Source organism: Marmota marmota, unplaced genomic scaffold (genome assembly GCF_001458135.2).
Source record: "Marmota marmota marmota unplaced genomic scaffold, marMar, whole genome shotgun sequence".
Lineage (NCBI taxonomy): Eukaryota > Metazoa > Chordata > Mammalia > Rodentia > Sciuridae > Marmota > Marmota marmota.
Window position 1 is genome coordinate 15,231,342 of NW_026000068.1, and position 27,746 is coordinate 15,259,087.

The 27,746-nt window shown below is 39.7% G+C and overlaps 1 protein-coding gene across 1 annotated transcript in view; it reads left to right on the forward strand.

The window, feature by feature from the left end:
- Mroh2b (maestro heat like repeat family member 2B) overlaps window positions 1–27,500 on the forward strand; it is a 71,404-nt gene extending 43,904 nt beyond the window's left edge. Inside the window, exons 23-42 of the mRNA XM_015490407.2 lie at window positions 77–196; window positions 388–467; window positions 6,785–6,920; window positions 7,017–7,112; window positions 7,381–7,470; window positions 7,836–7,956; window positions 10,154–10,251; window positions 13,175–13,327; window positions 15,709–15,866; window positions 16,589–16,715; window positions 17,195–17,382; window positions 19,546–19,686; window positions 20,067–20,181; window positions 20,791–20,937; window positions 21,183–21,365; window positions 24,634–24,789; window positions 25,126–25,257; window positions 25,679–25,781; window positions 26,713–26,778; window positions 27,305–27,500. Coding sequence (XP_015345893.1) covers window positions 77–196; window positions 388–467; window positions 6,785–6,920; window positions 7,017–7,112; window positions 7,381–7,470; window positions 7,836–7,956; window positions 10,154–10,251; window positions 13,175–13,327; window positions 15,709–15,866; window positions 16,589–16,715; window positions 17,195–17,382; window positions 19,546–19,686; window positions 20,067–20,181; window positions 20,791–20,937; window positions 21,183–21,365; window positions 24,634–24,789; window positions 25,126–25,257; window positions 25,679–25,781; window positions 26,713–26,778; window positions 27,305–27,411 — 2,517 coding nt within the window. The 3' untranslated portion in view covers window positions 27,412–27,500. The remainder of the gene's footprint in view (window positions 1–76; window positions 197–387; window positions 468–6,784; window positions 6,921–7,016; window positions 7,113–7,380; window positions 7,471–7,835; window positions 7,957–10,153; window positions 10,252–13,174; window positions 13,328–15,708; window positions 15,867–16,588; window positions 16,716–17,194; window positions 17,383–19,545; window positions 19,687–20,066; window positions 20,182–20,790; window positions 20,938–21,182; window positions 21,366–24,633; window positions 24,790–25,125; window positions 25,258–25,678; window positions 25,782–26,712; window positions 26,779–27,304) is intronic.
- Window positions 27,501–27,746: the final 246 nt, after the last annotated feature.

Consider the following 27,746-nt stretch of genomic DNA (forward strand, 5'->3'; position numbering starts at 1 on the left):
CCCTGAATGTGACACCATGCAACTGCTTAATCACTCTGTGCTTTTTTTTTTTTTTTTTTTTTTTTTTTTGCTTTAGGACATAGATCTGCAAATGAGTTTCACCAGAAGCATCACTGAGATAGGCATTGCTGTCCAAGATGCTGAGGATAAGCAATTCCAGTTCTCCTACAAAGAGATGCTGATCGGTTACATGCTGGTGAGGGTGCAAAAAAGGAAGGAGGAAGCCCCCAAGTGTTCCATTTAAAAATGGGTGAAACTCATCAGTGCCATGTAACAGGTTTTTGCTCTTTCTGCCCCAGAGCACCAAGGGCCCAATGAGGATGGCACTGTGTCTGGGAACTCCCCTGATCCTTTCTGAAACATTTCACTTCCTTGTTTGTGTTTCAGGACTTCATCAGGGATGAGCCCCTGGACTCCTTAGCTAGCCCCATTCGTTGGAAAGCCTTAATTGCCATCAGGTACCTAAGGTAGAGAATGTTTTGTTATTCTCATGGAAAAAGGATCTCTTTCTCCCCACCACTCCTGATCCTGCACACCCTCCCCCGAATGAACATAATTCCTTAAGGGGGCTTTAAAACAGAAGCTTTTTCTCTTTCCAAAGCATTACCAAACCGGCAGAGAGATTGATCATTTGATGAATGACAAGGACAAAGAGTTACTCAGAGGAATCAGATTTATTGTTATATGAGACTGAAATCTCTGTGTAAAAGGAAATTTCTCTTCCTACATCTTTGTCTGCAGACAAATTTTAATCTTCCCATTAAAATCTCATGAAAGTCCTAATCACATTCTAGTTGGTTAGCAGCAATAAACCTGAAGAAGAAATAATTTTAATCAAGTTTTTAAAGACATATTTCCCACTGTAGTAAAACAAATTCAAAGTTATTGTTAAAATTAGGAAGCTATAGAAAAAAACTAATTAATAGTAAAGATAGCTTACAGCCCCCTACTCTCAACATTTTGACATGCTTCCTTCAAGTCTTTGTTTCTAGTCTTCCATTTTTATTACATAATTGAGATGCTACTCTACATGTGGTTTTTTTATCTTGCTTTTTCTCACTTCATGTTATGTAGTCCCATTTTGTTATTCATTCTTCACAAATAACACTTTTTATTTTAACCTATACAACATAAAATGTATCATCTAAGTCATCCTTAGGGGAAGAGTTCCATCATGTTAAGTACACTCACAGTGTTGTGCCCTTAACCTCAAGAGCTTCTTAAGAACTGAAACTCTATATCCATTGAACAATAGCTCCTCATTTTCTCCTCCCCTCAGTCACTGGAAACCACTAGTATTCTGTCTCTGGGAATCTGTATACTCTAGCACCTCATATAAGTGAAATCATACAGTATTTGTCAAGTGACTGGCTTATTTCATTTAGCACAATGTCTTCAAGATTCATCCAGGCTATAGTACACATCAGAATTTTATTTATTTTTTAATGCTGAGATATATGTAGATATAGATGTGAGATATAGATATATATCTGACATATCTTTATCCATTCATCTTTTGATAAGTACTTGGGTTACTTCCATCTTTTACCTATAGTGAATAATGCTGTTATGAATATGGGGTGCACATATCTCTTCAAGATGCTATTTTCATTTCTTTTGGGCATATGCCCAGGAGTGGAATTGCTACATCGCATGGTAATTCTATTTTTTATTTTTTGCAGAACCACCATAGTGATTTCCATGGCAGTGGCATTATTTTATATTCCCACCAACAGGGTTTAAGAGTTCAAATTTTTCCACATCTTCATCAACACTTGAAATTTTCTGGTGTCTTTAATAGTTGCCATCTGTGAATGGATAAAGAAATGTGGTACATATACACAGTGGAATATTACTCAGCCATAAAGAAAAATGAAATTATGGCATTTGCCAGTAAATGGATGGAACTGGAGAATATCATGCAAATTGAAATAAGCCAATCCCAAATGTTCTCTCTGATTCATGAATACTAACCCAAAACAAGGGAAGTTGAGGAGGGAAATAATAGAGATCTATTTGATTAAATAAAGGAAAGGGAAGGGGGATGGGGAATAGAAAAGACATTAAAATTAATCAGTCATAACTTGTATTTTATACACGACCAGGGTAACTCCACAACTGTACAACCACAAGAGTGAGATTCTAAGTAAATAATTTGTACTCTATATATGCATATTCTGCCAAAATACATTCTATTGTCATGTAGAATTAAAAAGAACAAATTTTAAAAATTATAGTTGCCATCCTAATGGGTATGAAGTAGTACTTCATTGTGAACTGCTACATTTCCCTACTGACTTGTGATACTGAGTATCATTTCATGGACTTTTTGGCCATTTGTATATCTTCTTTAGAGAAATGTCCATCCATTTCCATTACTCATTTTTAAAATCAAATTGTTTTGTTACTGTAGAGTTACTGGAGTTCTTTATAGATTCTAGAAATTAACCCCTTATAAGATAAACAGTTTGCAAATGCTTTCTCCCATTACATAGGTCATATTTTCACTCTGTGTGTCCTTTGGTGCCAGAACTTTTTACATTTGATGTAGTCTAAAAAGCATCTACACCACAATAAAGCAATCAACAGCATACAAAGGCAACTTGTGGAATGGGAAAAAATATTTGCAAACCATATATCTGAGAAGGATTTAATTTCCAAAATTCAAAAGGAACTCACACAACTCTATAGCAAGAAAACATAACCCAGTGTAAACAGATGCATTAAAAAAAAAATCTTAACAGACATTTCTCCAAAGAAGACATAAAAATGTCCAAGAGTTATATATAAACATGCTCAGTATCACTAATCATCAGGGAAAATGCTAATCAAAACCTCTAAATCACCTCACATCCATTAGGATAGTTATTATTAAGCGGATAAGAGATAATAGTGTGGATAAGGATGTGGAGAAAAGGGAACCCTTGTACATTGTTGGTGAAAGTCTATATTAGTATAGCTATGAGGGAAAACAGTATGGAAGTCTCTCAAGAAGTTAAAAACAGAATTAGCAATACCTCTTCTGAGTATATCCCCAAAGGAAATGAAATCCCCACCTTGTAAAGATATACATCTCCCATGTTCATTGCAGCATCATTCATTACAGCTATAATACAAAGACAACCAAAGTGGCCATGGACAGATGAATGGGTAAAACAAACTGTGGGGAGTATATGCAATAGAATATTATTTAGCTTTTAAAATGAGGATATTTTGCCATTTGTCACAACATGCATAAGTCTGGAGGACATTGTGCTTAGTAAAATAACCAGATATAGAAAGAAAAATAATTCAGAGTCTCACTTAAATGTGGAATATAAAGAAAAAGTCAAATATCCAAATATAGAGAATAAAACAATGATTAACAGGGGCAGGTGAAGTGGAAGGAAATGGGGAGATGTAGATCAAAAAGTGCAAAGTAGCAAACGTGTAGGATGAATAAGTCCAAGGATGCAATGTACAGCATTAACAAATATACTAATAAGCATCCTATTTTGTACTAAGGATTTTTGCTTGTAAGATTATAACTGCACTTTCCACAGAGCAAGAAGGGGTAATGTATGCAATGATAGATGTGTCAATGTGTTTCTCTCCAGTAACCGTTTTAATTTAGATCTCATAACACCATGTTGTATTCCTTAAATATATGCAATAGAATATAAATATTGCAATAAAGAGAAAAATATTATCCTTTCCCCTATTGAATGGTCTTGGTATCCTTGTCAAAAATCATTTAACCATATATATGAGGGTTTATTTTTGGACTCTGTATTCTATTGTATTGATCTATATTTTTATCTTTATGCCAGTACCATACTATTTGGATTACTGTGGCTTTATAATAAGTTTTGAAATCTGTAAGTGTAAGAATTCCAATTTCAGTCCTTTTCAAGACTATGTTGACTACGTAGGTTCCCTTCAGATTCCATATTAATTTTAGAATAGATTTTTCTATTGCTGAAAAAAGTGTTCTTGGTATTTGGATAGTAATTACAATTAAATATGTATGTTTAATCTTAACAATACTAAGATCTAATTCTAACTCTCTTTGTTAAATGTTCTAGTTCATGAACACAAGATATTTTTTTTCACTTATTTATGTCTTCTTTAATTTCTTAGAAAAATGTGTTGTGGTTTTCCTTGGTTGAGTCTATTCCTGAGTAGTTTATTCTTTTTCATGCTCTTATAAATGGAATTACTAATTTCCTTTTTGTATCATTCATCATCAGTATATAGAAATGAACTGTTTTTTATGTTGATTTTTGTATACTACAACTTTGTGAACTCATGTATTCTAATCTTTAGGATTTTCTACATATAAGATTCTGGTATCCATGAACAAAGAGCATTTTATTTCTTCCTTTCCAATTTGGATGCCTTTTACTTCTTTTTCGTGACTGCTCTGCAGAACATCCAGTATTATGTCAAATAGAAGCGGAAAATAACATCTTTGTCTTGGTCCTGATCTTACAGGGAAATTCTTTAGTCTTTCATCATTGAGTGTGATATTGACTACAGACATTTGATATGTGGCATTTATTATGGTGAAGTAACAAACATCATTTTATTTTGTTTTAGGAGGTACAAGTGATTGAACTTAGGGGCATTCGCCCTCTCTGCCACATCCCCAGCCCTATTTTTCATTTTATTTAGAGAAGGGTCTCACTGAGATGTTTAGTGCCTTGCTTTTGCTAAGGCTGGCTTTGAACTTGTGATCATCCTGCCTCAGCCTCCCAAGCCACTGGGATTAAAGGTGCATACCACCGCACCCAGCAACAAACATCATTTTAATAGCTGCCTAATAGTTTGTTGTATAACTATGCCTCATCTTACTCAATTTTCTATTCCTATTATATTTAATTGCTTCGTATTTTAAAAAACTTTAAATTTTGATAAACACCTTTGTGCAAAAACTGTGATCAGAACATCTAAGTATAATAGTTGATGATTTTTCCCTCAATAAATAGTAAATATCACTGAGTGGCATCCATGTCAATCAGTTATTGAGTAAGAATCTTTAAAAAAAAAAACAATGAAAAAGAAAATATGGCTCTGCCCTGAAGGAGTTTTTGCCTACTGGAGAGAATAGATGCAAAAATCATCCACATAATTTTTCCAAAATGTAAAAAGAGGCAAGATAAGGGAAAGCCCAAAATACATCTTAACAAAGATGAGGAAGATTTGTAGAAATCTCAAACAAGTAAATCTTGAAGATGAATTAAGAATAAACTAGGCTCTAGAGCAGTGTAATCAAGTGGAAATATAATGCAAGTTACTACATGACATTTAAAATTACGTAGTAAAAATTTTTTAAAAGCAACAAGTTAAAAAAATTTAAAAAGAAAATAACAAGTTAATTTCAATAATATATATTTTTCATTTAATCCAATATAATTAGTATATTATAGTTATATGTATATAATTTATATTACATAACATATTTGGTATCTATAAGTATAATGGATACATTAGATTAAATGTATTTAAATTTTTAAATTACCCTTCATTCTAAATCTTCAAAATCCAGTGTTTCACACTGATACCAAAGTTAATTCTGACTAGCCACTACTCAGGCATCCAATGGCCATAGGTGGCTCGTGGCTACCCTCACTTAGAGCAGCTGCAGAACCTGAAAACTAATCTCCAATGGCAAAAAGCAAATCAGTGGTTGTCTGGGCCCAAGGTCAGGAAAAGATGTACTGCAAAGGGGCATAAAGAAAACTTGAGAGACAACAGAAATGTTCTATAAAAATTGTGGTGGTTTTTATATGGGTAATCTCTGTAAATTTATTAAATTGTATACCTTAAATGGATGCAGATTACTTACATTACCTCAGGGATGATTTTTTTTAAAACACAGTTAGTCCATAAAGAAGAAAAGCATCTAAATGGAGTTTCCTGGTTAGTACTGACTCTCACTGCTCTCTGAAAGAACTTTTCCACACAGCCCTGACAGCAGCAGCATTTTTTATTTCTTTGCTAACTTGGTAACTGGCAAGTGATATCTTCTTGTCTTAATTTACATTTATTCAATAACAAATAAGTTTTTTTACATAGATTTTTTTTTAATTTTTTATTGTTGGTTGTTCAAAACATTACATAGTTCTTGATATATCATATTTCACACTTTGATTCAAGTGGGTTATGAACTCCCATTTTTACCCCATATACAGATTGCAGAATCACATCAGTTACACATCCATTGATTTACATATTGCCATACTAGTGTCTGTTGTATTCTGCTGCCTTTCCTATCCTCTACTATCCCCCCTCCCCTCCCCTCCCCTCCCCTCTTCTCTCTCTACCCCCTCTACTGTCATTCATTTCTCCCCCTTGTATTATTTTTCCCTTTCCCCTCACTTCCTCTTGTATGTAATTTTGTATAACCCTGAGGGTCTCCTTCCATTTCCATGCAATTTCCCTTCTCGCTCCCTTTCCCTCCCACCTCTCATCCCAGTTTAATGTTAATCTTCTTCCCATGCTCTAACAAATAAGTTTTAATGTTTGTTGTACATTCACATTTTCCCAAGTTGTGTTAGGTTTTGTGTTTTATCCTTCGATGTCTATAGTAAACAGAAAGAAGGAAAGTGGGTTCCAGTTCCTTTGTTCACTTTTTTTGCAGTCTGATGCTATGAAATCAGTCTCTCCCTGTTCCCATCACCACCTCCTTCAACATCCCAAGATCTCAGAAAATGTGGCCCATTTGATTGACAGATCTTGAGAACTCCCCTGGGTAGGTTCCGCTGGTCATAAGATCCATTCCTCCACATGGTTCTCATTTCAGCAAACTGAAACCTCAGCTCTCAATAAACGACCACCTTAATATTCTTGAGGAGAATATCCGGAAGCTGCTTCCCCTACCACCTCTAGAAAAGCTCAGAAACGAGGGCGAGACGGACAAGGACAAGGAGCACATCAACGTATGTGGCAGTGAGGACTGAGTAGAACGAACATCTCACATAGGACTTCGCTGTCTCCCCGAAGCCTGAGACTCACACGCTCACATTTGATTTCAGTTTCTCTACGAACGATCCATGGATGCTCTGGGAAAACTTCTGAAGTCCATGATATGGGATAATGTGGATGCAGAAAACTGCCAAGAAATGTTCAATGTGAGTAGGACCACCACTCACACTGATGCCCCTCCTCCCTGATCTGTCCCCGAGGGTGTCGCCAAGCTACCTCATCTTCACAGAAAAAACACTGCCTGACCCACCTTCCCCACGACAGAGGGTCAGCCTTCTTAAGAAATTTTTATGGGGATATGGGAGCCTTGTTTGGAAGAGGAAGAAGGACAGGGACAGCGAGGGAGAGGGAGAGAAGGAGGTCCAATGAATATGAAGAATACTAAGGAAAGGACATTTATTCTTTGACCAACAGCTTCTCCGAATGTGGCTTGTTTCACAGAAAGAGTGGGAAAGAGAAAGAGCCTTCCAGATCATGGCAAAAGTGCTGACAAATGATATTGAGGCAAGTAATCCCCTAGAAACAAACAGATTTCATTGCTTGCCAATCACAGGGATTTCTGAGGCCTCTTGAATCCAAAGCTCCTACCTGATGGTTTTGGAGTCCCAAAGTGGAAGGCTTTCCAGAGGACCACGGAGATGGCCTCCTGAGTCCAGAGAGAGGGAAACACCCTAGAGGTAGGCTGTCCAGCTGTCTCTTCCTTCGCTTGCTCGGCTCCTCCTCTCATGTGCCTCCTAGGAAAAGATTTATGCTTCAATTTGATTCTAAAGATCTGCAGAGAGAAAATAAGGGGCTTGGGATTCAATGTGGGAATGCCCAGGGTCATCATCAGCCTCCGCATCACACAGGGCGCTTCCTTTGTCCTGCAGGCACCAGAGAACTTCAGAATCGGTTCGCTTCTGGGGCTCCTGGCTCCTCACTCCTGTGACACCCTGCCCACCATCCGCCAGGCAGCCACGAGTTCCATGATTGGCCTGTTCTGCATAAAAGGTGAGAGAAAGGCGGGAAACCTAGAGATGGGGAGATAATGATAACCTTTCTTTTTTTCTTTTTTTTTAATGATAACCTTTCACTCTCAGTTTTCCTCTTTGTGTACCTATGTCTCCCTCCTTCCTGTGAATGTCTCCTCCCATTCCTCCCACCTCTTTAGTTCTCCGTTTCTCAGTTCTCACGCCTTATTCATAATCACAGAATCTGTCTCTCTGCTGAGATTGAAACAAGTCATATTTTCCCTCACTGGGTCTGGTTTTTATTTGTTTGGATTTTTTTGTTATGTGTTTTGCTTTGGGAGGGGTCGTTTCTTTGTTTTACTTCTTATTTTTTAAGATAACACTGGAGCATTACAAAGATCTAAAGTAGGCACCATGTTTTGGAAGTCTCCTATTTAAATTACTGAGCTGTTAGGCATATTAGCAATGCTTTCTCTAACATAATTCTTTTCAGGAGAAACTTGCACTATTATGATGGTGCTAAGTTACTTTCAGAATTCTCTAAGACAGAATTCTTTGGAGGCTTGTGAGCTTACAGATCCACATTTCCTCTTGCTCTGCAACTATATGAGAGTAACTGTCAATATCAGAAAATACAAGGAATTGAAAAACTTCTGTCTCAGGCTGAAACCAATAATCAGGGTCCTCTATTGAAGGCTAAATCAATAGGTGTTTCACCAGGGACAACCCTGCATGGTGTGTGTCCAGTTCATGTAGACCAGTTGTCCCTGGGAACACTTGGTCCAGGTATAATGCCTCCTCATTCCCATGTTCACTGGTCGTTTTGGGGTTTAAAATAAATGGTATGTTTTTAAAAACTTACTGAGTGCTTTTCCATGTATTAAGTACTGTTCTGATGCTGGTGACATGGAGATGTTACAATTCCAAGAGTCACCTAAGAAAAGTGTATAGGGGTTGTTGGGGAGGGGGATTGCTCAGAGACAGAGCACTTGCTTAGCATGAGCAAGGCCCTGAGTTCAATCTCCAGCACCACAAAAGAAACTGTGTTAAAGCCAAATGGTGGGATTTAGTTGGGGGTAGGTGAATAAGGTTGGCAGTCAGTTCAAAAGAAAAATAAAAAATCTATTTGTCAGAGTTGGAGTAGATATGAAAATCCCTTAGGATATGGGGAGATAATTTGTTAGGGATGTATGATTTTGCCACACCAAAAAAATAAGAAAGTGCTAAGGCAGCATTCCAGTAAGAGAAGAACTATGCCAGGAAAGGAACTCAAAGGAAGAAAGGAATTTTAATTCTATTATTTTTCTACCTGTTCTTTAACATCCTGAAACACAAAACTCCAGTCCTCAAAGTGTTTGTTGCTAAGAATTCCATACTTATTAATTAACCTAACTCTTTTTCCTTGGTTGACCAAATAAGCATGTCAGAGGGAGAGAAGGGACATGTGCTATTAAACACCTACCAAGTAACTATTGTGATGCTAAATTAAATACCTGTGAATACTCATGGATGGTACTCCATCAGTTCTAAGATAAGGGAAGTTTACCAGTCACTTGGACCACTGAAAGTGTAGCTGGGCCTTGAGCTCAGGTGTGTCTGACTCTTAAGTCTACATGTGTTCCATTGGGCTAGGCTGCCCTCCACAGGGTGGTTCCAGTGTCAGTCTCCACAATTAATATGCATTCAAATCCAACCAGAGAATCATTATTGTTTAGGTCTCCACTTGTAAATTAATATCAACAATCACTTAAGCAGTTACTGATGTAAATTTCTTATTATAATTGTTACCTTTTATTTCCCCCCAAGGTAGCTCACTGAAAATGGAACACCAAAAAAAAGAAAAAATAGCAATATAGCAGAATTGTTAGAGCCTAAACATTTGCTTCAGACAGAACAGGGTTCAAATTCTGACTCTGCAATTGTTACTCACTGTGTGACCTTGGGCAAATGACTTCAAATCTCTCCTCCCCAGTTTTCTTATCTGCAAAATAGGGACAAGAACAAAGGAGTCTACCTCAGTTTATCTTTCTGAGTGATAAATCATTGCATGCAGAGTAAATAACATGGTGCTTACATGTAGAAACTACTCAGGATATGTTTGCTCTTAAATTCACCATCTCATCAGACAACCTAATGTGTGTCTAAGGAATCCAGCAGTGAGTTAGTATCACATCGCCAGCTCCTTCGACTTTTGTAAGGTCTTTGAACTGATGTATTCTCCCCTTTGTTCACTTTAGGTATTCAAATGGAAGTGAAAAGACTGCAGGATTTGCAGCAAGGACTGGAATGTGAAGACCTGCAGGTCCAGATAAAGATTTCTGCTAAAATAGCTAAGGTAACAAATATGGAAGATTGGCCAAAGCATACAAAGATGATCCTGAGTTAATTTCCAAATGTGTAAGCTATGAACTGCACATCATGAAGGAAGAAGGAGTTTAGACATTCGGGCTAAATGAAAGACCTGTTGTCTTGTCATTAATTGACTTTGGGTACATGTGCCTACTTAACAGCTGCTACTGGTTGTGTCACGGTGTGAGAAATTTCGTAAACTAAGGAGACTTTCCCAGTGTGGGATACAGTGGGGGGGGGGGAGTGGAAGGAGCAAAGGCTTTGGAGTCAGTTGAATGCACTCTATGCACTGTTTGATGTTAAAAGTTTACTTTTGCTGGGTGCAGTGGCACACACCTATAATCCCAGTGGCTCAGGTGGCTGAGGCAGGAGGATCTCAAGTTCAAGGCCAGCCTCAGCAACATAGCAAGCCCTTGAGCAACTCAGTGAGACCCTGGCTGTAAATAAAATATAAAAAAGGGCTGGGGATGTGGCTCAGTGGTTAAGTGCCTCTGGGTTTGATCCCTGGTACCAAAAAAAAGGGGGGGGGGGGTGGTTATTCTTCTTCAAACTAACAAACAAGCAAAAAGAAAGAAAGAAGATAGATTACTTCACAGTTATAGTGAGGATTTGCCAATCAATTCAGTCATTCATTCAATCATGCACTCATCCACCTACTGTCTCCTAAGCACCTTGCATATGCCAGGCTGTATTCTAGGTTCTAAGGGTAGAAGACGATGAAATTCCTGCCTTCATCAAGATTGCATCCCAGTAAAGGGAGTCTGAAAAATAAATGTAATGTCAGGTCATGACAACTGAGAAAAATAAAGGCAAGTGAAGAAATAGGGAATAGAGGAGAAATGAACCTTTAGAGAAATCCGCTCTCAAGGAGAGCACCACAGAGATGCCTAGGAAATAGCCCTTTGTGAAAGACACAGCTAGGGACACGGCAAGTACAAAGGCTCTGAGGTGGATAAAGAAGTAAGCAGTGAATCTAAGAGTTAGCTAAGGGCTTATTGAGAAAATTTCTGGACCCTATTAAGGATATTGGTTTGTACCCCTGTTGAAATCAAAAGCCAATCAATGATTTTGAGCAGTACATACATTTGTGCCTGGTGTGAAATATGCAGGCTTCACAGATTTATATGTGCATCTCAGAAATTTTTTCCACAGATGACAATCAAGTATCCAATAAAATCAGTATATTATATAATATACTTAGAGAGGGAAGTGAAATAGCCCAAGGATAGGATGCATTTTCCTGATTTGCAATGGCCTAATAGTGATTCTAAGAAAAGATCATATTTTTATTTCCCAAAGGGTCACATTGGCTGCATTGGGGAAACTAGAATCTAGTATCTGAAGAACTTCACTAAGAACAAAATTAGTGAAGTCCGTCTGGAGGAGACTACAAGGGTCCAGGTGTTTGATGAGGTAGCTTGAATCAAGGTGGCAGCAGAAGAGATAATGAGAAACTGAAGAGAAGAGGGGAGAGAAGTTAGGAAGCTTCATAGGATAGAAGCAGTAGGGTAGTCCTTTGAGCTTGGAACCATGATCACCCAGGAAATGGCTGTCATAAGCAATTATTCATGGGAAGGAGCTCATTTGGTCTCAATGAACCATCACCAGACCACGCCATGCACGGGGGCTGTCCACTGTGGCTAGGTGTGCTCTCATGTCTGCAAAGCATTACCACTTCACTTGGTTAACAGCCTAGAAATGTTCCTGGAACTCATTGGCACTGCCAGCTTTTGTCTGCCTGTCCAATCTCTTTTCATCAACACAAGTACACAAGTGTCACACTCATATTCACATATTGCTATCAACCATTCCATGTAGTTCTTGTCCCTAGAGACCAAAATTACCAAGTTTTTATTTTTTTGAACTTTTATTGACTGTTCTTTTTTTTCCTTTTTTTTTTTTTATAGTTTGCAGTACTTTTTTACTATTGGTTGTTCAAAACATTACAAAGCTCTTGACATATCATATTTCATACAATTGATTCAAGTGGGTTATGAAGTCCCATTTTTACCCCGTATACAGATTGCAGAATCACATCGGTTACACATCCACGTTTTTACATAGTGCCATACTAGTGACTGTTGTATTCTGCTGCCTTTCCTATCCTCTACTATCCCCCTTCCCACCCCTCCTCTCCCATCTTCTCTCTCTACCCCATCTACTGTAATTCATTTCTCTCCCTTGTTTTTTGTCCTTTCCCCTCACTTCCTCTTATATGTAATTTTGTATAACAATGAGGGTCTCCTTCCATTTCCATGCAATTTCCCTTCTCTCTCCCTTTCCCTCCCACCTCTTGCCCCTGTTTAATGTTAATCATTTTCTCATGCTCTTCCTCCCTGCTCTGTTCTTAGTTGCTCTCCTTATTGGCTGTTCTTACTATTGAAGCATAGAAAACCAAAAAAAAAAAAAAACAGGGTCCAAAATAATCTATATTCCATAAGGATACTTTCAGCTACCTGAGTACTCAGCGTTGTACTTACTATATGTAGGTAGGTTTTACCAAATTCTCAAGGCTTAGTTATTCTTGAACAGACTCAAGACATATTTACCTGATACATGAAATGTATGTGAAAGTGCTTTACAATATAAAAATTGCTGTACAAATATGCATTATTTTTCCCTCATGCAGTATTGCTATCACTTTAGGTTTGGAGAGGAAATTGCCTTAGCAAGCTTGAAATTCAATAAATATGAAATGATAAAAAGGCAAGCCCAGAGAAAATTTGCTTAGAGATAAAAGGTCATGCCAATAACTTATTTGAGTATTTTCTCTAGTTTCAATGGCCTCAGTCATGTGCTGTTTGGAAATCCCAGTGGTTGCTAATATCCTTAAATAAATAACATGCTGTAAGTGTCCATACATAGAATGAGGTGTTTGGTGACATGAGTCTTTCTGGGTACATTCTCAGATTGCCTGCAAATTCATTCCAAGTGAAGAAATCCTGATGTTCTTGGAGGAGACCCTCGATGGTCTGGAAAGCCTGGATCCCTCGTGTACAAAGGCCTGCGGCATATGGATGATCACCACCCTCAGGGAGCACGGAGCCACGCTGGAAGACCAGGTGAACTGACCACCGACTGTACAACTGAGCAGAACTCTGCTACTCTTGAAATGCCAAACAGGCCACGTCTCCTCAGACTGTCCTGGGTGGGCAGCAGGCAAGATTATGTGCACAGCCTCAGAAGGCCTCAGCACAAAGCCAAGTTGTGTGTTAACAGGACTCCTGTTGAGTCCTGCCTCGGTTGCTTCTCTGGTCTTTGATCATAAAAACTTTCGAAACTGCCCCATTTTAACCAGAGGTTGTGGCTCTGATTCAGCGCCATTCAGATTGCGGAAAACGAGGTTGTTAGATCTGCTAGAATAACAGCAGTCAAGTAGATACCCTTGAACTTCTCATCCCACTGCTACTCCTCCCACTTTCCGTTTGTACACCAGGGGGTGCACTGTCTGGTAAGCAAGGCTGCCAGTGGGTTAGAGAAAAGCCCTCAATCCTTCCTCCCAACTGAAGAGTTAAGAGAAGGAACAGAATTTAAATTCAAGAAGCTTGATTAAGAGCTACAAATAGAGATTCTTCTGTCCTCTCTCCTGAAGTCAGACACAGAATACAAATTACTCAAAGATTAACATGTAAGAAAGAAACTTTTAACTAAATGAACACATCTCAAGGAAAAAGGGAGAAAGAAGTCCTTGCCCCCCGCACCCCGTATGCCAGAGTGAATGACTCTAGATTTTAAGATTTTTTGAAAGCATGGCTTTTGTGCATTAGAAATTACCCCTGTGCCAATTGCTTTCCAATAAGTCACTTTTTAAAAAGTGTTTAGTTAGTACTTGGCACCGTGGCACACACTAGTAATCCCAGCAACTCAGGGGGCTGAGGCAGGAGGATTGCAAGTTTAAGGCCAGCCTCAGACACTCAGTGAGACCCTGTCTCAAAATAAAAACTAAAAAGGCCTAAGGATGTGGATCAGTGGTTGAGAGCCCCTAGGTTCCATCCCCAGTATCAACCTCTCCAAACATGGGGCTTTTCTACCGTGCTAGTAGACAGGAGAGACTAGAAGTTGATAAATAGGAAATGTCTGTGTGTTTGTGCTTAGCTTAAGGAATTGTTCAAAGAATATTTAAAGGCTTCCAACAGGGAATTAAATCCTCTTCAAGTATCACAATTTCAGTGATACTGAAGTGATAATTATATCTAAGGGATATTTATGATTAAGGAATAAGGAGAAAATGTGGTGTTTAAAATAAATTTTTAATTCAAAATGTCTATACATTTTAAATAAGAGAAATTTCTAAGACAAGAAACATTATTTGACCTAGATACATGCCCTTGTCCACATCAAAAAATCCAAATGTATGATATCTTTCCCTATTGTCCTCAGATTAACATCAAAATTCAGTGAAGTGGCCGTCAGTGCCCTCTGAGATCTGTCTGGCTGTATCTCTTCTATCAAGGCATCTGCCCTTCATGCCCCATCATCCTCTCAGTTCTCTGAACTGCGTCATTGTCTTTTTTCCAGAAATCTTGCTGGCATTTTCTCATGTTCATGCTTTCCTGCTGTTTTTGTTATGGACTTTCTTTTTTAGAGCAGTTTTAGTTTCAGTAGAAAAACTGGGCAGAGGGTTTCCATAGTCCCCCCTTTTTCCACACATGCTCAGTCTCCCCCACTATCAACAGCCACCTCCAGAATAGTACATTTGTTATCCTCCCTGAACCTACATTGGCTCATCAATATCACCCAAAGCCCATAGAGTTTGTGACTCTAAGGTTTAAGGAACTGCATTCTACACTGTGCCCATCCCAGGGATTTTGACACGTGTATAATGACATGTACCTACCATGATAATATCCACAGAATAATTTTCCTGCCCTTAAAATCCTCTGTGCTTTGTCCATTTTCATGTTTTCTTATTTTACATCCATACCTGTTTTTTTCTGACAGGATGCCCTCCCTCACCATCTCCACCTTGCCCTTTGAAATTACTACAGTTCCTTTAAGACGCAGACCAAAGTCTCCTCCAGCGTGATTCAGTTGCTTCTCGATTTCCTTATCATTTCTATGCACCGTTTGTATACCATCTGCCTTGTATCACCTGGAGCACATTCCTTTGGGCAGCCAACTGATAGCCTTTATTAGATCACTGGCTCATTTTGCAGGAGGCTGCATCTTTTTCATCTTTGGTATATCACCCACAGTGCCCAACACAGTACCTGGCATAATACACTCTTTCACTGACTGTTTCCTAAATTGAACTAAGAATAAACACCCAATTCACCAGTAATTTTCTTGAGTGAGAAATAAGCCATGCATAGAATCAATTCTTGTTTTAAACATTATTTATAATTCATCAACCACCCAACCACAATGTGCTGAGGTACCTTCCCTGGGCCATTCATGTAGAGTGAAAAAAGGTGACATAATGTTTTATTTGGCTTCCTTTTAGCTACTGGAGATCCTGGGCATAATTTACCACCACATGCCAATCCTCAGACAAAAGGAGGAAAGTTTTCAGTTTATACTAGAAGCCATCTCCCAGATAGCCAGCTTTCACATGGATGCCGTTGTTGTCAACCTTTTACAGAAGCCTCTGCCCTTCGACAGGTAGATTCTGATTGAACTGGTACTTTCTCCCAGGAAAAGCTACCCTGCAAGGCCTTGGGGAAGGATTTACTGTTTGAGAGAAAGATAGCAAAGATTGAAAACAAAGGTTGGATAATTTAAAAATTGGTATTTGAATCACAAGTAATGTTTTTTCAAGTGTTTTTTTTTTTTTAATTGAATGGTACTGAGATTTAAAATACACACACACTCACACACACACATACACACACACACACACTGTAACTCATGGAAATCAAATGGGGCGGGGCGGAAGGCGGGGAAAGAGGAATGAGTGCTGAGGAGTGACATTGGCCAAATTATATTGTTATCATGTGTGCATGTATGGATATGTAATAATAAATCCCATCATTATGTACAACTATAATGCACCAATAAAAATGTGGAAAGAATTATAATTTCAAAATATATATGCATCATAGAAATAAGTGATATTAAAAGGTGAATATTCTCTCCTTTCTTGTTGCCTAGGATGCACCTATGTGAGAGGTTACCATCTTAATGGACATTAACAATCCTTGGTAATCCAAGGCCAGAATGATAGATTGTTAAATAAAATATCTTTAGTATCCCTTGACATGCAGCTTCTTAATCTGTCCTTGAAATTGTAATTAAGAATAATGTGGTTGGAGAGAGTCAGATGGAAAAGCTCACAGTCCAAGGAGTTGCGTCTTATCTTTCAACCTCCTACCTTAACACCCTAGGGACACAAAGACATTGTGGAAGGCCTTAGCTGAAAACCCAGCTTCCACTGGCAAAGTCATTCGAGTGTTAATAGAGAAACTGGAGATGGGATTAGAAGATGACGTCGCTGGGAAAGAAGTAATTTCTGTGAGTCCAACATTGCATCACCTGCCTGGAACCGTTCCCTACTCCATGATCTGTTCCCACCAGGAACTTGGTTCTGTGGCTTTATTCGTATTTCTCATATGCTAACTTTAACTCTACCCTAGTTCATATTAGACAAATACGGCAGTAATTTTGTCTGTGGCTGATCATTTGGGGAAGCACAGTTCTCACCTGCCCCAGAGCAAATCTATGTATCTATATTTCCAAATTAGTCCTCAAGAAAACCAAAGCACCTTTTGGTTTTTGAAAAACTCCAATGATGATAGACATGATGTTCTCAAGGCAGTCCCAAGAGAGAAACATTTACAGATAAATAAGCCCCCCTTTCCTCTGTTTTATCCTGAGCATTGTCAACTTGGAAAACAATCAATGGGGGAGAAAACAAACTTGAAGATCAGCCCCCAGAGAAGATGGTCTTGGCGAAGAGAATGCCATCTGACTGACTTGCTTTGTCCCCTCAGGTGGCCTGTGCTATATATGAAGTGATCTCAGTGGGAACCCCTGTCACCGGCTTGTACCCAGAGCTGTTCACTCTCCTCCTGAAACTGGTCAGCTGCACGCTCGGCAAGAAGATGCCCACTTCTTTCATGAGCCACAGGAGGCGCGTGATGCAGCCTGGGGAACGGCAGCAGATGCCAGACCCCTGCAGGTAAATGCCCTGGCAGGGAGAATGTTTCAGGGCTGTCTTCCACAGGCAGAGTCCTAAAGAGGGGCTGTGAAAGCCAGGCTCTGCACCTGTCGGCAGGGCATCCAATATTTTTAAGAAATGAGGTCCTACTGTCCTGAGGCTCTGATGGCAGGCCCTGCAGTTCCTTTTCCCTGACCCAGTACCCACTGTGGCTGCCAAAACGGGCACACAGGGAATAATGGCTAAAGGGCCCACTCTGCTCGTTTGGTTTCCTTTGTCAGGGTCTTTCCAGGAAAGCTGGAATTCTGTGATATTAAGACCAGTAGGGAAAGAAGGAAAACACAAATAAATGCCATGTTTCATCAAATCTAGACTTCAACAACTGAAAAAAACAACATTATTTTGTGTACCATTGAGAAAGGAGAAAAAGATATCAACGAAGCCATAAGTCAATGCTTTCTTACATACATTTTTTTTCTTCTTATATACACTTATTTTCCTCCAAATTTATTGTGTTTTTCTATAATGAGATTTTTTAAAAAGTCTTCATTTCCCTTTTCCCAAGTGTTGTGATTCAAAAAGACAGGTCTTAACTGTACACTAATCTTCATCTCTTCAATGTCATGTATGCTGACTTAGTTTCATATGTAAATATTTATATTAGTTTAGCTTTCCTCAGGGATTTATACATTGATATGTACACAGATAGACACAAGCTTTATTTATCCTCATCTTGCCACTTGACAATACAACTTTAAATGTGTCACATATAAATGCTTCCTTGGTCAAGGTCATTTGCAAGGGCAAGTCGGTTTCTGAAGAAATCTTGTTTGGTGGATAAAGGATCCCCCAAGGGATTCTTATTATTAGTTTTTCCTTATATTCTGATCCACTGGAGTTCTTTTTAAAGAGCTTGCAGAAGGAGGTACAAAATCCCCCTTTCTGGTCTTTTGATCTCTGAAAGGTGTTTGTTCACGTTCTCTTTCTTCCTTTGGACAGAATCGGATGGTGTCTTCTAAATGCATCTCTTCCAGATAGGTCTGTTTTTTGCTTTGGGGGATTTCTGTTGGGGGAAGGTCTGAGGAGCACCACAGGAGACTGTGGTGCCAACAGCCCGACCATGCAGCTGCCACTTATATTTTTAAATTTTTGTTTTACACTTATCAAAAGAGCTCTTCAAATGGAAGTTCAGTAGATTAGACAAAGGGGAACAAAGGAAGGCAGAGGGGACATGCAAAGAAAAGAGAGTGGAATGAATCTTAACTTTCCGATGTACATATATAAATATTCCACAGTGAATCTCCACGTTATGTACAACCACAAGACTGGGATCCTAATTAGAATAAGATGTGCTCCGTGTTTGTATAAATATGTCAAAAGATACTCTACTGTCATGTATAACTAAAAAGAACAAAAAATGCAAACAAACCAAAAAAAAACCCAAAAATCAAAAACAATTGTTTGGTAAATCAACTTTTATCTAAATGGTAATTTGACCACTTGTGTCACATATATCATGAATATCAAAATATAATTCATAAACTAAAAAATGAGTTCATCAAGGATTACCAGGCATGAGATTTTCAACCTATATAACATCACTGTTTCCTTTACCTTTTGCATAAGTTTTCATTCCAATGTCAAATCATAGTGCAACTTTTGTAAAAGTGTTTTAAAAGGCATGTAGACTCAATACATGCAGTTACAATAACACATGCAACTTGACTAAAATGAAAACAATATGAAGAGCTATACCTGAATCCAACCACATACATGTGAATGCACAAACCATAGTTACCATGTCACAACCACTGTCTAGCCAACAGTAACTGTGTACCATACCATCCATCCTGTGCAAGATGAATCCTGATCTCACAGAGGCTACTTTAGAATCAGTGAAATAGGGTATTTTTCACCTTCCATTCTCAGGGGTTTTTGTTTTCATTTTTTCTTGTAGAAGGTTGACAAGATTTGGTGGCAATATTTACTAGCCCATATCATCTGGACGTCTCCTTTGATCCCAAGAATAAAGTATGAGAGCAAAGCTGCCTGTTTTTCTCTTGCACAACATCCATAAATCCAGGGTTGTCCGAGCATTATGGGGACCGGGAAGAGTGGCTTTGGGATTTCACAATTTCCTGTTTGGGACTGACTTACTTTTGTGATGCCTACTGTCTCCTTTAGGCTCTCAACTACAACTCTGAAATGTTTACAAGCACAAGCCATGAAAGAAGGCCTTGCAAAAGAATCTGACGAGGGGGACAATTTGTGGACCCTCCTTTGCAGTCTTGATAGCCATCACATAGGCGTATGTGCACTGGCCAGGTAATGTACATTGTCTAGAACCAGATGCAAAAGAGAAAAACCAAAAGAAAAGAATAGAAGTGCAATACAGGCAAATTCACTGAGAACAACTGGCTCACATAGGATGTATGATCAAAGAAGAACACAGGAAAGAAAGAGCAAGAGATGGTAGGATCAGCCCCAAACTCCTCACTCCCCTCAAGAAAAGGGGAGAAGATTCAAGTGAACAGCTTCAGACAAATGACATTTAAACTGGATAGTTGAATGGGCTATTTTAAAATTTAAGGCTTGATGATCTTTCATCAAGCATTCTTTTTTAGATAATTTGCCTGAGGAACAAAGATTTCCTCCATTGCTTAGAGAAAAATAAAAAAGATTCTTCTAAAATTTGCATTTTGCAGGAGCATGCTGGTGTGGCAGCACGGAGTCATCCTGGACATCATGGAGCAACTCTTCCCATCCCTCACCTCCTCCTCAGAGAACTACCGGATCACCGGCACAGCTTTCTTCTCTGAGGCAAGAGAGAGCACCCATCAAAGCACGCTCAGTGGGTCTCTTGGGGTACTTCTTTCAGGGTCTAGTGCTCAGTAAGAGCTGAAACCATAGAATGGGGACCTTCAAGGGGAACTTCAGTAGCAGAGGAAATAGCTCCTGCCAGAGATACCTAAGCAGGGAGCAAAAGAGAAAGAACACTCCCTCAAACACACCCTGCCCTCTGTCTGCAGAAATAAACCTTCCAGGGCAAAGAAGGGAGGGAACTAAACCTGGGAGGGAGAAAACAAAAAATTACCAACAATCATAACATTACTGACCCTTCCAGGAAGACTGTTCCCAACACTCCAAAGAAAAAACATCATCAGTAATCGCTGTTTTCTCTGCCCCGTTTTCCCACTGAGACTGGGAAAATCCTCTTATTCAGGTATCCTGGTTCTCATGACCACATAACCTTGGCCTGTGGGCTGTCATAGCTGGAGCTTATCCTCTACAAAAACGGCTAGCTCACCCAAAAGTTTTCTTCTCTACTACGCAGCAGTGAGGCCCTTTCTTCATATTTAAGATGCATTTGGCACCCTCTTGAAAGGGAGGTCAGACCCTAACTAAAGGGGAGGAGTGTGTTGATTTCAGCTCATGAAGGAGCCAAGCCTTTGGAAGCTGGGGAATCTACGAGACGTGCTGATCTTGATGGATCAGAGTGCCTGGGATTCCAATGCCACGCTGAGGCAAATGGCCATCCGAGGGCTCGGTAACACAGCATGTGGGGCTCCTTATAAGGTAAGAGGTGTTCACGGGGAAAATACATCCCTTAAGTAGTTTTTAAATAATTATTTACTAACCCACACCTGGTAGTTGCTTAGAAATTAATCAAAAATCCCAATATATTACTGAAGTGTAGTGGCTCTTGGGTTCAAGTACGTGTGACCCTAACAGAATTTCAGTCTCCTTGCCTGGGAACTCCTACAGCCTTCCAGATACACATAGAGGAATTTTTGAGATTAAGAGACTGTATTTCAAAATAGGTGAAGAAGCATAAGCAGATAATGTTAGAATCTATCATCAGAGGCCTGTATCACCTGGCTCGCACTGAAGTCGTCTGTGAAAGCTTGAAGGCTCTCAAAAAGGTCTTGGAGCTACTTACAGACAGAGACGTGAGCTTCTATTTCAAGGAAATAGTGCTGCAAACAAGAACCTTCTTTGAAGATGTAAGTGAGCTTGTTCAGGAATCTTCCTTCCCCAGGAGTGAGTAAACAGAAAAAGCATTCACATACTGCTTGTAGAAGACGTCTGTGTTCTACCAATATTCCTTGGTCAGCCCAGAGGTCACCTGCCAACAATTCTCATATAGGACGATGACTTGCTTTGTCTCTGTCTACCTGAGGGTGCTCCCTGGCCTGGGAATCATGACTGATGTAGGCAGGATGAGCTAGAATTGTTGGGGAAAGAAAGCCCTTTGAAAGGACCCTCAAATAACGGGAAACACCAAACTAGATTCCCAGCTTCCTTAAAAGGAAGGATCAGATGGAGCACCACTTGCTCCTGTAATTTATGCACTCACTAAGACTCCCTTTCTTAGTTCTCTTTCCTTCCCTATTTTGTCCCCACTCCCCAGGCTTGCTTCCAGTCGTCACCTCCCAAAGAAATTACTTGAGCCTAAATGCTCACTTCAAGGTTGGCTTTGTGGGGAACCCAGTGCAAAACTAGGCCTTGAATAAAGATGATGTTGCTCTGACACTGTCTTTTCCACATGCAAAATGCAAAGTCTCATTTTATTCAGGAGTCAGTGAGCTACAGCCCACGGACCAAACCCAGGTTTTGTCAATGAAGTTTTATGGGAACACAGCCACACTGATTCCATGTTGTCTGTGGCTGCCTTCACCCTCCACCAGCAGAGCTGATTATCTGTTACAAAGAGCACATGGCCCACAAATGATTACTCTTTTGGCCCTTTGAGAGAAAGTTTGCCAACTCCCAATGTAGTTCACAGCCTTAACTTCCAAAAGGATGAATCAGCAATCCCACACAGGGAAGGTCAATTTTTTACACCTTCCAGAAAACTACAGTTTATTATTTATTTTTGGTTTATTCACACCATCAATGGAAAAATCATACAATTTCATAACAAATTAGATCAATTATTTTGTGATCTATATCTGCTTCACCTTGCTCTGTTGTCTGACGGCAAGCTGCTGGTTGCCTCCTGCAGTGCATTTTCATTAACATTAAGACTTTATTAAATTACTTATTTACCTTCCAGTCTCCAGATTGAAAAGTCTTCGTTTCCTTCATTATTTATCATAAACCTAATTTTTCTGCTCATTAAATATTTTATAAGCCTCTGTCTGAGTCAGATCTCCAAATGAGGCCTGAGAAGTATTGAATACCATTTGAAGAAAAATTACCTCTCAAGTCCAACCTTTTCCTATTTATTTGCTTCAATTTTTAAAAATCTTTCTCTTTCTTCCTCTCTGGCAATTTATTAACCATGCATCTGTAGATTCTAATCTTCCATATATGCCCACAGTCAATCATTCTCAAGTTTTTTTTTTTTATTTTTGAAATTTCCCCGATTTATATGCTAGCCTAAACCTAATCTTCGAAAGGAGCTTTCTGCTTTTTTTGTTGTTGTTGTTCCCAGCTAGTTTCTATAATTTACCAATATCACTTTTAATTGTCAAATTGTCCTCAAAAGTGCTTACTGGGCTCCCACGCAGTTCGGTGTCTTCTCTAAAAATAGCTATCATTCTTTTTTTCATTCCACAAATTACCGATTGCAACCTTTAACAAAGGACTGAAGTTACCCCTGGGGGGCCCACGTGTTGGGTTTCCTGGGGTTGCTGTTGAACTAATAATACTTTTCTTGAATCTGGGCCTACAGTAAAACCCAAGTCTACCTAAGATCTTGTGGTCCCTATAAAGCTTCTCAGTGCTACTGCAGGAGAAAAAAAAAAATCTAAATTTTAGCTGGTTGTTAGATTGGATCTTTCTCATTCCTAATAGCCATCAATACCATCACATATGCATGAAAGTAAAGTTTGACAAAACTTAGGTCTTAGTTATGACATACAATTTATTCTCCAGTAGTGTTCTTTCATTATATTTAGAGCTGTACTTTTCTACAGATTAAGCCTACAACTCTGTAATCCCTTAGTGCGGTCTCTCTTTCTAAGTATATAAATACTTCCTGGTAATTCTCAAAACATGACGATGCTCCAGTGCAATGGTAGAACCAAACTCGTGGCTGCCTCCCCATGCTTTGGAACCTTCCTGCTGTCATTTCCCACATGTCATCCTGAGTCATCACTTTACTCTCTGTGAATCCATTTTTTTTTTTCCCATTTTTTTTTTTAACAGAAAACCAAACACGTTGAATTTGACAGATAGTTCCTACTATCTCTCCTGACACCCTAAAATGTTTTTGCCAATTCTTCTGCTTTCTCATCATCCTATCTTTATTGATGTTATAAAATTCCAAAGTTGGTTTTGGGGGTTTGTTTTTGGTTTTCGTTTTTTTTTTTTTCCTTTTTTAAAATAAATGCCTCTTTACCTTTTGGAACTTTGTTTTGATTTTCTCCATTTTTCTACAAAGAGATGTTTTAAAAATACACTTTGGCCTTATTCCTAATATATTTTAAGATGTTCCTCTTTTCATGTCCATTGCACAGGTGTGCTTGTTTAATTATTCTGATCTTTCCCTAATGAGTTATTTTTATTTTTCTGGATGATCTATATCATCTTCCTTTTCATGTTTATTGTTTAGATATTATTTAGATAAATAATTTTATGCTACTCAGGCCTACTTTTCGCTTTTATCCCTCTGTGTTCTTGAGTATTTTAAAGGAGGTTTCTAGGCCTAGGGGCGGGGGGCGGGAGTTGTCCAGAAAACTCATCTCACTTTATTTTCTTTCATTGCTGGAACATATGAAATAATAGGAGGCTGCCCTGCTCCATAATCTTACCCTTTGTTTTTTGTTTTTTTTTTTTTTAATCATTTCCTACCCTCCTGGACAACAAAGCAGTCAAGTTTCACAACTTGTTTGTTTAACTGAGACCCAAGGCCCAAATTCCTGAGTATTTGGCACCTTGAAGGGGAGTTCTGGACCTGGGAAAATTTAGATTAGAGCTCCCATATCCCTAGGATAATGTTATGTACTTGAGCTAACTGGAATCCTCTCGGACCTCTGCAGACACCTTTAATTGTTCCTGTCGTCACACTTTCCCACTACCTACTCAAAGACAAAAATCGAGTCTCTAGTTCCATAGCATCACCTGAACTCCAGGCCCTTGGTTTTTTTAACTCATGCATTACAAGGAGAGAAAGAGGAGAATTCTGAGAATACACAGGGGTGGTGGCAATAGTGTGCTTAGTGCCTAAGTTCCAGCCTTCCTTTGCTGAAGTGGAGTAGGTTGGGGAGGTTACCAAAGAGGTCCAGGAGGGACTGGCCTATGAGAAGGTAACATTTGTTACCACAGGAGCAAGATGATGTGAGACTGACTTCCGTCTTGTTATTTGAGGATCTGGCATCCCTAACAGGAAGAAGGTGGAAGATTTTTTTTGCTGAAGAAATAAAAAAGAGCATGATCTCGTTCCTTCTCCACCTCTGGGACCCCAATCCCAAGATTGGAGCTGTAAGTGACCCTCCACAGACACCCAGACCTCCTCCTCTCCCCAGGGCTGAGAAGCACCAATAAGCCTGGTCTAGCGGGACTAGAAGCCATATCTGAAGTCACCCTACCCCCACAAAGGTGAACCTGAAAACTGCTTCTCCAATTCTGGGTACATTCTTACAACAAGTTCCCAAGTTTCCTCCTCCATCCTTGAAACTGGGAAAATACCAGGGAGACTGTACACCCTCCAAACCACACTGACTTACACTGTTCCTTTCCAAACACGAGTCAGCACTTCTCCCCTGTAGGAGGAGGGCCCTGGCCTTATGGACTGTGACACAGAACACTGTTTTCCAGGCTTGCCGTGATGTCTTGGTCATCTGCATCCCCTTCCTGGGCCTTCAGGAGCTCTATGGGGTATTAGACCATCTCCTTGATCAGGATCTACTAAGGGCCAGGGATTTCTATAGACAATTCTGTGTGAAACTGGTGAGTGTACAGTACAGAAATGCTTCCTTGAAAATGGCAGAACAAGAGTCTAGACAAGTCCCAGAGGGTGAACCTAAAACAACATAGCAAGGAATCTCTGGCCAGCGCCACCACTGTCCTTAAAGGATCACAGTGTTTCTTGATATCCCCCCAACATTCCCCCCAGCTCAAGTCCTGAGTAGGATCTGTTCTAGGTTCACGAGACTCACATCCGTTGATTAGTTCCTTCAGCCCCAGTGCCTTCCTGATAAAATTGAGATCAAAGTACCCACAAGACAATTTTCAATCCATTAATAAATCAATGACTAGCTGTGGGCATGTCCACTGGCCTTTAGGGTTCCCTTCTGAGGGCCTGCAAGATGCAGAATGTAGTAAATCGTCCCTTTCCAGTCGCCCTTTTTGTGATACACATCTCATCTAGGCAAAGAAAAACCAAGAAATTCTGTGGATCCTTCACACACACTCATTCACCTTCTTCAACAGCAACTGGGAGGTGATCCGAAGTGCAGCCCTCAAGCTCACAGGTGAGCTCACATCCACGTTGCCCTCTCAGATGTGTCTATCCTCCCTATCAAGTTTTCTCCTGGACTAAGTATTTAAGCTACCCCAGCATAAACACTGTTACTACCTGTATGAAAATTTTTAGAAAGGCTGAGAATAAAGTCATTTTATGTCTTGCAACAACTTCCTTCAAAGGAATTTGCTTTCTCTTGCAAATGAAAACCTATCACCTCCTCTGGTTTGCCAATCCTGAGCTCTTCCTCCCATCAGACTCTTCTCCCTCTTGAGCCCGCCATGTTCCTTTCATCCTAAGCATTGCTCTTGCTTTTCCCAAGTCTTTGTTCCAAGCCTGCCACCTCTGCCTGAATACTTTCTTTCACTTCATTCCTTAACATGAACCATACTCCAGATTCTAAACTCACTTCAAACCGAGAGGTTGGGCAGAAAGCATGATATAAGAGGAAAACACGCTGACATTGATAATGGGAACCAGTAGGCATCTGTGAGTCACCTCTTGGTCAACTCTATCGAGAGGGAAATAATTGAATCCTGGAAGATCTTTCTATTATAAAAATTCCCAAGTTTTATCTTGAAGCCTGTTCTGACTAACCAGCCTACAGGGGACAGGCCCACTGGCTTAGCCACCTTATGCCTTACAAGTTCTTGAATACAGGAACCATATCTTAAACAAGTTTGAAACCCAATGCCTGCACCCACACCCTACCCAGGGCCAACACTTTCCCAATACTCTCTGGATGAGTGACCACTTCCAGACATAGTTCTCAAAGCTCAATAGAGATTCCACTCACATCATCCTATAAGGGACTCACAGAAAGTTATTTAATTTGCTCATTCATTAACTAGACCATTTACCTTCTGGCCAGGTGTGCAGTCTGACATGATCTACTCCTCCCCTTTGATGAAACCAGTAACTCTTTCTCCTGTTGACTTTAGATGCCATTGTTCTCAACTTGACCAACCAATACGTGGCGTTATTAGAGAGAGAACAATTGATCACACGTGAGTACCATTCTAGTTTCCATTCTGAGGGAAAGAGAAACTTTTATTTCTCCAAGTTCCATGTAAACTTAGAAAAAGAAAATTTTAGTGCCCAGTCATTGTCTCTGAGGTTCTCTAAACACTGGAATTTCCATGGTGCATAAAATAATCTCCAGCTCCACCCCTTTGCAGACAGCATTCCCATCAGACTGTGACAGCTGGAGGTTGTGTCTACCCCTACCGACCAAAAGGTCAGGGTTGTTTGTTTGTGTGCTTGGCCTTGAACCCAGGGCCTTGCTCATGCTGAGCATACATCTACCACCGAACTACACCCTCTCCCCTATTTCAATGTTAAAATAGTTCCTCAACTTGCAGCTCCAAATTCTGCCTTTTAGAGTAAAACATGAGTGTGAGAAACAGTTGCTCACAGGCCTGACCCTCTGCTAACCTTCCAGTGCTGTGTAAAGTGGACCTTGCTTTGGGTTGCTTTTCCTGCTGGGCTCTGACTCTCTCCCCTTAATTAAGTTTGCTCTTCATTCCATTTCAGGTCTCCAAGAACTTCGGCAAGACCACTGTATCAGTGTCCAGAGAGCAGCTGAAGCTGCTTTGCAGACCCTCCTGAGAAGGTGTAAAGAGACAAGCATCCCTTTGTAAACCATCCAGAAATAAACTGCTAGGCTTTTTCTAAAACTGACTCCTGTCTTAATTCCATTACTTCAAAAACTTGGAGCATCTTGAGGGAAGACATGGTACCTGAGAAGGGAATCTTGAAATGGTGATGTATTCCACACTCTCCAGAATCTCCCTGCTGGCTTTCACTAGTAAAAGCAAGTCCCAAAAGATCTCTTCAGGGATAAACTGTGATTTGACTGGTGACAGCCATATGACTTTTCACAGGTCAGCTCTCTATCTTGGGAAGTTTAAACACCAGCAGACATCAAAAAGTGACAGAACTTGACAGAGTCACACTATCAGTAAAAAGAGGGCTA